The sequence below is a fragment of the Physeter macrocephalus genome, chromosome 13, assembly GCF_002837175.3.
Source record: "Physeter macrocephalus isolate SW-GA chromosome 13, ASM283717v5, whole genome shotgun sequence".
NCBI lineage: Eukaryota > Metazoa > Chordata > Mammalia > Artiodactyla > Physeteridae > Physeter > Physeter macrocephalus.
This window is the reverse complement of record NC_041226.1, coordinates 6,085,225-6,097,929: the sequence shown is the minus strand read 5'-3', so window position 1 is coordinate 6,097,929 and position 12,705 is coordinate 6,085,225. Positions and strand designations below refer to the sequence as shown.

The 12,705-nt window shown below is 44.4% G+C and overlaps 1 protein-coding gene and 1 long non-coding RNA gene across 6 annotated transcripts in view; one reads left to right on the top strand and one right to left on the bottom strand.

Annotated features, from left to right (window-relative positions):
• Nucleotides 1–12,705, top strand: part of FLT1 (fms related receptor tyrosine kinase 1) — a 178,628-nt gene that overhangs the window by 77,137 nt on the left and 88,786 nt on the right. For all 5 annotated transcript variants that reach the window (XM_028497903.2, XM_024125878.3, XM_024125880.3 and 2 more), the window contains exon 11: nt 8,788–8,902. In XM_028497903.2, coding sequence (XP_028353704.1) covers nt 8,788–8,902 — 115 coding nt within the window. The remainder of the gene's footprint in view (nt 1–8,787; nt 8,903–12,705) is intronic.
• LOC114487522 (uncharacterized) overlaps nt 1–12,705 on the bottom strand; it is a 115,063-nt gene that overhangs the window by 14,844 nt on the left and 87,514 nt on the right. The gene's annotated exons all lie outside the window — the stretch shown is intronic.

Sequence of the window (12,705 nt, the reverse complement as noted above, 5' to 3'; positions counted from 1 at the left end):
CCCTTCAACCACATTTCTAGTACAGAGAGTGTCACAGGACCGGTAATCGCCACCTCCCTCCCTGGTGACCGGTGGCATGACACCAGTGTAGAATTTATTAAAAGTCATTCTGTGGGCTGACGTGACCCAGTGATTTCAGAACTATTCAAGGGACTAAAAAGACTCTGATCAATTCCCTATGACGATGATTCTCCCAGCCTTGCCATCCAGCGTTGCGTAACCAGCAGGTCGCAAAACCATGATCCGAGCTCAGGTCTGACTAGCTCTAGAATTTCCGCTAAATGTGATTCCCTACCCCCACCCCGAAGGCCTTCTGGACGTTTCCGTACTGACCACCGTGTGATAAGTAATATGCTCTCTTTATGCGAACAAAACGTAACCATAGCTTGAAATATGCTTCACTGAGCGACTGGAGTTAATACCTTAAGACTCCTTGCATGTGTTAAAGGATGTTATTTGTAGCCACTCCTAACGTTTCCCTGAAGGTTTTTTTTTTATTTATCGAATCACCCTTCCTCTGCTGACCAGCCTTTCACTAGGGCCGAAAAATGAATGAAGAAAATGGGTGGCCTCTCCGAGGCTCCTATCTGGGTGTGACCGAGTAGGTACCCACCCTTTGGCCTCCTAGTCACCCGGTGTGGGGTTGTCGCGATGCCTTGGCCCAGATGCCCTAAAAGAGAGCGAGTCGGGGCGGGGGAGTCTCTGGGGCTCTTGGGGGAGGCGAGCGGGAGAGAGAGGAGGAAGGAAAAGCAGAGGCTGGGAAGGCAGGCCTTGTTCTGAGTGTGAATGGACCGCGGGGCCCTCGAGAGCAGGAAGCGGCGCAGGCCAAGACGCTCACGGAAAAGCTCTTATCTAAACAGAGGTGGCCAGGACGCTGGATCACCTCCACCATTGTCCCAGGAGCTGACCCCAGCCTTCAGTCCCCGAAAAGCCTTCTCCACTCCCCCGTCGCCATTCAGACAAGAAGTAGTTTTCAGTATGGGCTCCAAGGCGTCACGAGGTCTCTGCCTGGGCGAGAAGTCACCGCCCCTACCAACAAAATCCCCCCAGCCTGACCCTGTGACCAGCCTGGAGGCCCAGGCCCTTTTCCTGGAGCAAAAGGGGCAGGAACCATTCTGTCTAAACACGCCTTTTTCTGCCAGCGTCCTCTCCTCTATATTGTTTTATTTGTTTTAAGAGAATGTGAGAGAAGGGGAAAAGATCGTATTGCAGATTCTATTAATCTGACGGCTCAGACGCACGATCGCTAATGTTTTGACACGACACACGCAGGAGCGCAGGAGCGTTTACACGCGGCCCTTCTGCAGGATGGCGCGCGGCGACGGGGAGCCGCCCAGTCGTGCCCTCTGGCACGGTTCCAGGGGGTCTTTTTTTTTTTTTTTTTCCTCTCCACCTTTTTTTAAAGACGTTTTACAGCCTCGATTTGCCCTTTATTACTGCTCTCCCCCTTTGTTTCCTCCCTTGAAATGATTCAGTGTTCTTTACAAACAGATTCTAATCAGTTAGCACGTGCAGTCAGTTCCCATCACACGGAGAAGCAGAGTCCACGCAAGTCCTCAGCTTTCATCACCCGAAAAAGGAGAGAGCGAGGGGGAGATTGTTCCGTGTCTTGGGACTGTGTAGAACTTTCTAGAGCCTCGTTTTCTCCTCCACACTAAATGTGCTTTAGCTGTACTTCAACGTACGTACACACCTGCCTTCCCAGGCGATGGCGCGGGCTCAGGTAGGCAACCGTCGGGTGTAGGGCCCGGCTCGCGGCTGTGCGCCCCTCGCGGAGGCCCCTCAAAACCAGCTGCTGCTATCAGCGTATCGGCGTTCCTCACAAAGTAGGCCTCCTTCATCCCAGAACGTGTTTAGGAATCATGCAGGTAACAGTTTGAAGTTACCAGGGGGAAGAAGGATTGTAATAAAAGTGGGATCTTTGATTTTCTTGCAAGACGTTCTCTAATGCTGAAATTCATCAGCCAGCAGAAGGCCAAGATTTCATATAATCTTAGCATTAAAACTCTGTAATGATGCGAACGAACCAGAATTTATGTAAAAAAATGTAATCATAAGATATTCCTCTGCCCCCCCTCCCCCCTCCCCCAAAGGACCGGGGGCTACTTCTGCTTCCTGAAAGCCAATACTTTGCTTCTCTGGGTGTCTGTACCGGTTGGCTTCAGAGGAGCCCCAGAGTCTCCTGACGTGTGACTCTGAAGCGTGGTGGTAAATGTTTGGGTGGGGTGGTGGTCTTTGGGGGGAGAATTCATGCCGTGCGATGGACGAGTTCTCTTGTGGCAGGAAGAGTTAGGAATATCTGGGTTCTAATCCCCGATCTGTCTGCTACTTTCTCTATGAATATGAGCAAGACATTGGATTTTCACGAATCTCAGTTTCCTTATTGGTAAAGGGATTTGTGAAATGGGGATCCCAATACCTGCTTCACTGGGTGAGCGTGAGAATTCGTTGAGCTTACATGTGTGTAGCTGCCACCCCAGGTCTGGTACATTAAAAGCAGCCCAGTAACAACCGGTTTCCCTTCAGCCAACCAAGAGCCCAATTTAGCAGAACAGAGATTTTGAAAGAAAGGTCAGCCCAACGTCATTTATCATAGGGTGAAAGGGGATCCTTCACCTCTTTATCTTAAGATTCAGGGGGTAGAGTAGACCTTCTGGTATTGGGGTGGTTACTAAACTGGCTAGAAATCATTTATGAGATGAGAATCTTACACTGGATTAACTACAGGAGTCTCAGGTACCATAACACAGGTACATCATAGCACTAAATGGGCAGTTTCTAGAAAGGCCGAGTGAAGGGTTGAACCATCTCAACCTGGTTCTTCAGAGAGTCTGTTGCTTTTCTCCCACGAGGGCCACTCCAGAGAAAACACAGACAACTAGCCATCCGTGGCTAAAGGTCACCTCTCCCCTCTGATTCCACCAGATGCAACAATCCATCCTTTAAAGAAAGTGCCAGCTCTGCTTTTTGGGTTGGGGCAGGGGAGAGAAAGGCAGGACTGCAGAAAGTGTGACGATCGGAACTGTTCGAATCCAGCACCTAAGGAAAAGCACAGGTGAACCCAAGAGGGTACCTCTGGGTGCACGCTCTGCACTGTATTCCCTGTGATGGGTTTGTAAAAGTGAATGGGACCTGAGGTCAGAAATCATGGGGTGACAGATGTCACGTACACGGTCGTTGCAGACCATGCACGCGGTGGGCACTCGGCGCGCTTGGGTTGGGTATCATGAGAGCTGTTTGCCAAATCTTGGGAGGAAGTTGACCAGGTTATGCAAAAAGGGCTAAAAAAAAAAAAGACATTCAATCCCCAATGCAGTAATGGTATCATCTGTGTAGTGAATATCTGAGAAGCCTTTTCTCCCTATATACAGAGAAGCACTGAAGTATATAACAATCTCTTTTTGTATGATGATGATAGAACGTGGATATTATGTTACATACAGCATACAGGTTAAGTGCACAGGCTCTGGGATAAGCGGGAACTGATTACAAATTCCGGCTCTGCCACCTTCTAGCACTTTAGCCTTGGGTAATTTACTTAACCTCCTTAATCCTCAATTTCCTTGTCCATTAGACGGGGGATGATAGTACCCACTTTTTAGGATGTTGTAGAGGTCAATGTGATAGTGTACATGAATCACCTAACACAGTACCTAGCGCATAGAAAGTATAATCCTTATCATAGTAGAATGTAACACTGCAGAGTGTCTATCGTAATTATCACAGCCTGTGGCTTGCCTGTTGGGACCAGCAGTCTAAGTTGCCAAGATTGTAGGGTGGATCTCAGTGTTGGCTTTGTCTTTCTCCGTGGCTCCAAACTGTGTCTGGTCACAAAGGAGCCAAATACTTACGAGCGTGCAGGGAACAGGGCAAACCCATCAGCACTGCAGGGAAAAACCCAGAGCAAGTAGGTCAGTAACATCATCTGCATCTATGGAGGGTGGTGGTTCCCCACTATGTGTCGAGCAAAGCAGCCTGGTAACTTGGACCAGAGGGGAGAGCCCCACAGATGTCTCCTACTTGGGAGTCAAACTGACAGACGTGTCACATGGAGGGTCCCGGCTCCATGTGTTGGATCCATAATTGCCTGCTTTCTTTTAATTTATTTATATCAATCTCTAGTCCAAAACTAATTTGTTTCAGCTCCAGGGCAATTGACAATGGAGTACACTCTTACCCCGGAAATTTTTTTTTTCCTCTCGATGGTTATAAATACCTCCACGCTATTGTACTTGGCATGCTGTATGCAAATAGAGGTCAGAGTCCTAAAGCTCATTAGGAAAGGGATGGGGGGCTTGGAGCACGGAGAGGACAGCATGGGGCTGAAGCTGATAACGGTGACCTTGTCCAGAATAGTGCCTGGGAGCTTTCTTATCTCCCTTTGGCAGGAGGTGCTGAGGACTTCCTGTGCGAAATCAGGAGCGAACGCTGCTTTCCTCTTGTTGTTCGGCTTCCTCCCCCCTCAAGACGGTTCCCAGCACAGCGATTATCTTTGCATCTTCAAACATGGCACAATCTACTTCCTGAAGAGCTTGATGTATTCTTAAGGGCTCAGGCAAATTCCCCTCCCCCTACCTCTTGTTTCAAGCGCTGTTATAGAGTCAGCCCCCTAAATGACATTCTATTTTTAAGGTTCCAGTGACAAAGAGGGAAAAATCAGTCCCCAATATGGAAAATCGCCACAGAACCTGTCCTTTTCCATTTGGAGGACCTTGCAGCAACTCTGGTTTCCAGGCCAGGGCTTGTGCCGACAGCCGCTGCCCTTAGAGGGACGGGCGGGGGGTCAGGGGTGTACGTTGGCAGCCCGAGTGAACTCAGGCAGCCGACTGCGTTTCCCTCGGGAAATGCCTCGACTTGCTTCCCTCTAACATATTTCTTTGCATTTCCTGACAACCAAGAGTTTGAAATTAAGACCTTTGTCTAAGGCCTCCCTTATCTTTTTCACTTCTTTGGGGAAAAGGAATGAAATTACAGGCTTCTCTTTCAGATACAAGAGAACTTCAGCTCTTGGATGTCACAATACCAAGTACCTGTGTAACGTGTGTACATGTCACATAGGTGTACACATATGTAACAACCCCCCATATACATGTGTTATATATATATATCCACAGACACACACACACACACATTATATAAACCTATATATGTACCCCATGTGTGTGAAAGATCTGAGATTAGACAGTAGTTCAAGGTATAGATGTTATGAAAAGTAGGACAAAATAACTTATTTTAATGATAAAGTTTTAAGGCCATGATATAGTTCAAGTAAAGGAGAAAGTGTATAACTTCTCTTTGGTTCAGTTCCTTTCTACTAATCAATAAGTTAAAATGTTCACTTTTTTGTACCTGCTGATTATAAGGAATAACTAGTCAGAAATCGCAGAAATTCCTTAAGGAATGGTTTGTCCTTATGCATTCTTTTTTTTTTATTTTAAATCTTATAATCTCACTGTAAAAACAGACATCTTAAAAACATTTGGAGAAATCTGATGTATGGGCCAGATACAAACAACACCGTGGAATTATTGCTAATTCTATTAGGTGTGATCATGGCGTTGCTGTTATTAGAAAACTTGCATACTTTTTAGACATGCGCTAAATATGTGAGGCTAAAATGACATGCTGTCAGCGGTTTGCTTTACAATATTTCTCAAAAGAAAAAGTAAAAAGAAATAAGGGATAGATGAAACAAATGTGGCAAACTCTTGGTCATTATTAAGTCTGGGTGATGGGTATATGGGGGTTTATTATACTCTGACTCTACTCATCAATATGTTTGAAAATAATAAACAGTTAAAAAAAAAACCAGTGAAAACTCTTACTAGAAACCACACATCAGTACCTCACGCCTGTATGTTTACAAATGTTTGTGGGGTGCCAGTTACATGCTTGGCCCTGACATAACTATGAAGACAGAGTGATCCCGGAGAGGTGGCCCAGTGGGGCCTCAGAAGCACTGAATGCAAACTTAGAAACTGGTGAATGCTCTGGGGGGGGAGAGGGCATTATATGGCAGTGTGCCGCCCCAGGAGGGGAGACCACCCCAGGAGACTCCCTAGTTTCACATGCTGGAGTCCTTTCTCAGCTTGAGGACCAGACAGGAAGAATTACAGAACTTTTTTTTTTTTCTGATCATCACAGTCCCTTCTCTCTTACCTTTTCTCTCACTTACTTCATCCTCTCACTTTCTTCTCACATAAGCAGCCAAGGGCAACAGTGACTTCAGAGCAACCACTCATTCTTTCTGGCTTGAAAATCTCCAGAATCTGCCCAAGACGTGTACAGATTAGAGCCCAGCCGGCTGTCTGCTCACCCCAAATTCTAAGCCAGAAGGAAGGAATAGGAAGTGATACCATGAAAAGTTCACAGTGCAAGTAATCATACAAATAACCACTTCCCTGCCTTACAAGGTCCTCACTCTTCAGGCCGGGAGGTAGGAGGAAAGACTGCATCCAGAAGAGAGAGAGAAATGAAGAGCATCAATCCATAAGGCGATCGGAAAGCAGCAAAGGCCGTGAGGTGCCTGCAGGCACTCCCCTCTCAAGCTACCCAGTCTGGCAGAGAAACACCTTGGGAACCCACAGATGTTGTTTTTGAGGCACATAAAATAGCTCTTTGTATATTTACATTGTGTCTCCCCCCCCCCCCCCCCCCCGCCCAATCCATATTTAAATCTCAAAAGGCTGCTTTAAAGGAATCAGCGTTCGGGACTTCCCTGGAGGTCCAGTGGTTAAGACTCTGCACTCCCAAGGCAGGGCGCCTGGGTTCCATCCCTGGCCAGGGAGCTAGATCCCACATGCCACAACTAAAGATCCTGCCTGCCACAACTAAGACCCGGCACAGCCAAATAAATAAATAAATAAATAAATAAATAAAAAAGGAATCGGTGTTCATTTTGTCGTAAGTAGTAGAAAGCAAATCACCTGCGGCGTCCACTTACCAAGCACCTGCGTTTGTCACACGTAAGGGTACAGAGCTAGGCTCTGGGCAGTTCACTGCCTGTTGGGGGCAGGACATGCAGATAGAAATCACAGCACAAGTTAAGGTGGTCTGGCTTCAGGCTCACCAAGTGGCTCTGATCCTGTGCGCCGTAAGGGTTCACAGGGCTCAGAATAAGCTGCTTGGAGGAGATCGGGCCGGTGGTGAGGGGGCATCGAGGCAGCGGTAACTGGTGAGTGAAGATGAAGGAATCAGGGGTGTACACCCCGAGCCACAGGACGAATAGTTCCTCGCTTTTCTAGGGTGTCTTTAATTTACAAAACCTCTGCAATTAAATTAGGTCATTTAACACGTGTATAATCCCGTGAGATTAACAGGGCAGGTATAATTTTATTTGTATGTTTCAGAGGAGAAAACTGTCATACAGCTAGAAGTCAGGGCAGCTCTAGGACTCAAGTCTTCTTTGAAGTAGCTGAACCAAACTGTGGTTTGCCTGTGAGGAAACATGTCTGTAGCGGTAAGGTGGAAAAGGCAGGTAGGGAGTGGACTTTGGATGGCCTTGACTCAGTCACGGAAGCCTGGGCTTTCTTCAATCCAGTTGTTGAAGCTTTTGGAGCAAAGAGGATTCCACTAAAACCCCAAATGCTCAGGGGGTTGGTCTGGCAGCAGTTTTGTGGGTGTTGGCTTGGGAAAAGGCATGTTGAAATACTACTGCACTGCCCGGGTCAGAGGGGATGTAAGTGTCCTTTTTGTTGTTTGGATTTTTTATTCATGTAGAACCTAGGATACATGAAACATAATAAATGATCCAAATGACAACAAAAACACGACGGTCCAAAACCTATGGGACGCGGCAAAAGCAGTCCTAAGAGGGAGGTTTATTGCATTTACAGTCTTACCTCAGGAAACAAGAAAAATCTCACACAACCTAACCTTACACCTAAAGCAACTAGAGAAAGAGGAGCAAACAAAACCCAAAGTTAGTAGAAGGAAAGAAATCATAGAGATCACAGCAGAAGTAAATGAAACAGAGATGAAGAAACATAATAAATGATCAATAGATATTTACACCAATGATTTAGGTAGTAAACTGGCAGGCACCTACTGATAATCAGGTGTTTGAAAGAACAAACTTTCAGATATAGGTTGGAATCTCTCCTTAAGATGGTACTCCTCCAGCTAGTTTAAACAGTCAGAGAGGGAGATTTCGTGGACTTTTAGAAGCAAAAAAGATCTTAAACAACTTCAACACACATATTCTATAATTAAACACTTGAGGCCTGAGATGTTAAAGAGCTTGCCCTGATACTCCAAAACTTGAAAAGAAATAGACTGGATTTAATAGCTGCTGCATGATGTGTGTTTCCATATACACTTAATCAGCCCTGGAAAAAATTAGCTGTATAATGGAATATTCTCATTAAATGCCAGCCTTTTATAGCTGTGAAATGCTGTTATCTCCTTGAGGTTTATATGCATTAACATAACTTCCGTTTTTTCCGTGTTTGCATGTTTCTTCCACTAGGGAACTAATTAAAATCTAGATACTAGATTTTTAAATCTATGCATTTTTATTTAGTATTTAACATTTAGAACAGGCAGGATATATGGAGATACACTGGTGTGGGGTTTTTTTTTGTTTTGTTTTGTTTTGCAGATCAGGCAAAATCTGTCTGCTGTTTTTTAAGTTTTGAGGATGGATATCGGGGGGCGGGAAATCTAAGGAAAAGAAGAAAATCGTGACTTTGTTATCTGAGGACTTAATGGTTTTCGCTTCACTGGTCACCATGGGCTAGACCATGCTGCAAAGCAACGTAGTGATGGCTTACTTTTTTTTAAAAATAGGTATGACTTTTGCTCCAATAATGAAGAGTCCTTTATCCTGGATCCTGACAGCACCGTGGGAAACAGAATTGAGAGCATCACTCAGCGCACGGCAGTCTTAGAAGGAAAGAATAAGGTACTGTTTGTCAAAATAAGCACGGGGATATTTATTCTGAAAGCACACACTCAGCTCCCAGTTCCGGGTTTATTAGAGCCAGAAGGAATTCAAATGCTCAGGCAAAAATTCAGAGGGAAGAAAAGCAGTAGTACGTCTTTACGGAGCGATGCACTGAGGCTACTCAAACTGCTGTATACGCCCATCTGAGCACCAGTCCCAAAGGAGCGAGTCTTTGGTCCTAACGGAAGAGGTAGAAATGCCTCTTGAACATCACACTGGTCCGCATCAGTGGTTCTCAGCTCTGGCTGCACAGCAGTATACTTTACCAATTATTATTACATGTGAATCTTTAGCGTGGAGCCCAGAGTTCACAGAAGCTCCCTGGGAGATTCTAGCATAACCAGAACTGAGAACCTCTGACAGAAAGTGGGAGGTCAGTAAGCAAAGGCTAGTACACAACTTGAGGCTAAAATGGAATGTCTCCGTTTCACAGAATATCTTGTTTTCCCCTCTGTTTTCGCGTGGGCGAAGCCTAAGTTGGGGTATACAGACACACACAGTGTATCAGATTCCCTGACTGAAGAGAGGCGAATCAAAACCACCATGAGATATCACCTCACACCTGTCAGAATGGCTATTGTCAGAAAGACAAGAAATAGCAAATGTTGATGAGGATGTGGAGAACCCCTTGTGCACTGTTGGTGGGGATATAATTGGTGCAGCCACTGTGGAAAGCAGTAGGGGGGTTCCTTTAAAAATTAAAAATATAACTACCATACGATTCGGCAATTCCACTTCTGGGTATTTGTCTGAAGAAGACAAAAACACTAACTCAAAAGATATAGGTACCCACGTGTTCACTGCAGCACTAGTCACAGCAGCCAAGATACGGAAACAACCTCAGTGTCTATATTGACAGATGGATGGATGCAGAAAATGTGGTCTGTATACACAGTGGAATATCATTCAGCCATAAAAAAGAATGAAAGCTTGCCATTTGTGACAACATGGACAGACCTTAAGGGCATTATGCTAAATGAAATAAGTCCGACAGAGAAATACAGATACTGTACGATCTCACTTACATGTGGACGAAAACAAGAAAACAAGCTCATAGATTGGTGGTTGCCAGAGGCAGGAGGTAGGCAAGATGGATGAAGGGGGTTAAGAGGTACAAACTTCCAATTCGTACAATATATAAATAAGCCATCGGGACGCCATGTACAGCATTGCGACAATAGTTAATAATGCTGAATTGCACACTTAAAAGTGCTAAGAGACTAGATCTTAAAAATTCCCATCACAAGAAAGAAAAACCTTTGTACTACGTGTGGTGATGTACGTTAACTAGACTTACTATAGTGATCATTTTGCAATATATACAAATGTTGAAACTAATATAATGTTATTTGTCAATTATGCCTCAGTTTTAAAAAAAAGTTTCCCTGACCTAGTCAGGGTCTAGGAGCATCTTTTCTGCTCTTGGACGTATTTTCTCCACTCCCTTAACCTCAACACTAGCTGATACCTTGTGAACCAGGCAAATCTCAGCAGATCCCAGACCTGGTGGTTTTCTTCTCTGTCGAATTAGTGAAAAATGCAACTCCAAAATCTGCTGTTATCAGGCACAGGGGTAGTGATGCTTTAAGAAGGAAAAAAATAAAATAAAATAAAATCACCCCTTGCTGGAATATCTACTTCTACATGCATATCTTGATTTGGAGTAGTCTGTTAATATGGGTGTTATCTGCTTAAGTGTGGTCATGCTTATTTATCTGTTCAGCTATATTTGCATTTGAAGGCAACAAAATAGAGGGCGTCATTCTCCATGTAGGACTTCATAATAACAAATAACATCTGAATTCTTCCCGATGGAAAACTTTTGGACATACGCTTATGTCAACATCATTCTTTGGTGGGCCAGAGTGGCTATCTCCATTTTAAAGATAAGAAAAACTGAGGTGATAAGATGATTAACTCCAAGTCACACAGCTTAAAAGTGGCACGTGAGAAGCTCAAACCAAAGCCTTCACTGCCAAAACCCAGGGCTCTGCCAACTAGGCCAATACAGAAATTAGTTAAGATGGTGAGGGCTTGCATGGTAATATCAGCAATCACTTGTCAAGGATTCAGGAAAAGTGTTTCTAACCACTGCAGTAGGCTGTAGGTGGCTTACAATTCTTTTTCTCAAATGCAAACAAACTGTAGTTTAAAACATTCCATGATGTGTAGCTATTGGTAAGACAGCAGTTTAATGAAATACTTAGAAAAAGGAAATTCTGTAAACTCGAAAGTTTGAGTGACACTACATTTTTGAAAAAAAGGAAATTGCCTCAGAGTAGAAGGCAAGTTAGTTGTCGCAAAAGTGCTAGAAAATTTCAAGATGCCCTTGACTGTGTCAATGCATTTTGCCTTTCCCTGACCCTATCGGATGCTTGTACTGTTAACTGATGGGTATTAAAACACAAATTTATGAGCTTAATTCCAAAGAACTTCTAGTCCAGTTTGTGGTATTCTAGCCGCAAAAAAACATACGATAGAAAATAGAAAATGAAAAAGCTAGGTGATGTTTCTGATTAGCCTGAACCATGAAGTAGCCACCTGCCTCCATGACAAAACCTGGGTGAGATAAAGAATCTGCCCTGATTTTTTCCATGTGTGCTTGAAACAAATTTATTGTCTTGTAATTCTGTAGTTTCACCAAGTTTTTAAACAGAGACCTCCAGACACAGTTGGCCCTTGGGCCATCCAACCTGCAGAGCATGGGTTAAGGTCTGCCCTTTCTATTGTGTGTAACCACGTGCAAATCAGTTCACCTCTCTGAACCTGAGTTCTCTCCTCCAAAAAAATGGAGCTCCTAACATATGACCTATCTCGTTTGCCTGTTATCAAGATGATTGTCTTATATTCCCTAATGCAATCCCCCAAATTGATTGTGAACATATGCAATAAAGACTAATTAAACAATTGTGTTGAAAAAACTTTTAATACTCCTTCTAAACGAAGGGTGTGTGTGTATATATATATACACACACACACACACACACACATACCTATCCTAGTAGTGACTGTAACAAATTAGACTTTGAGTTATTAATTTCATGTCCTAAATTTAGAAGACTTTACTAATTTTGCTTTTAGCATCTATTAATATATCTGTGTGTGTGTGTGTGTGAAGAACGTCTTTCAGATGACAGGTAGAAGTTTTGCTGTCTCAGAATTCTTTGCATTGTTATTTCCTTTACAATTAAAACTGCTTTTCTTTTCTGTTCAAGTTAAGAAAGCAAATGAAAGTCCCAGCTTAGAGCACACACAGATGCTTTTCCCTACAGTCATATAGTCGGCATGCCCGGAACCCTGCTCCAGCCATCAGTGGGGCGAGGTCCTGCCCGAGCACCTGCTGCCTTTCAGGGACTTGCTTCCCCCCGCGCCCCACCCCCCGTTGTGTTTTGTTTTGTTTTAACCCAAGGAAGGGTGCACGAGACAATAAAATTCAGTCTCCTTATGGCCAGGTTTTGGCCCAGGTCTGTGAGAGTGAAGTCATCAATTGGAGCTGCTAACGGCAGACGTGGAGCCCTGTGTTAGGAAAAAATACGCAGGAAATGCGTTTTACAGCATTAATTCTTTGAGGCTGGAGGATCATGACAGTTTAACATCTTAGCAACATTTCCATTGAAATCGTTTTGAAGTTTCATTGAGAAATGTGCGTACCGTGAAAGACACGTCCGTGACCGAAGCCTGGATGCCTCATCCCGGGAGTACAGCCTGGGTTCTGCTCTCCCACACACTCCCCCGACCTTGTCTACCTTCCCACGTTCTAT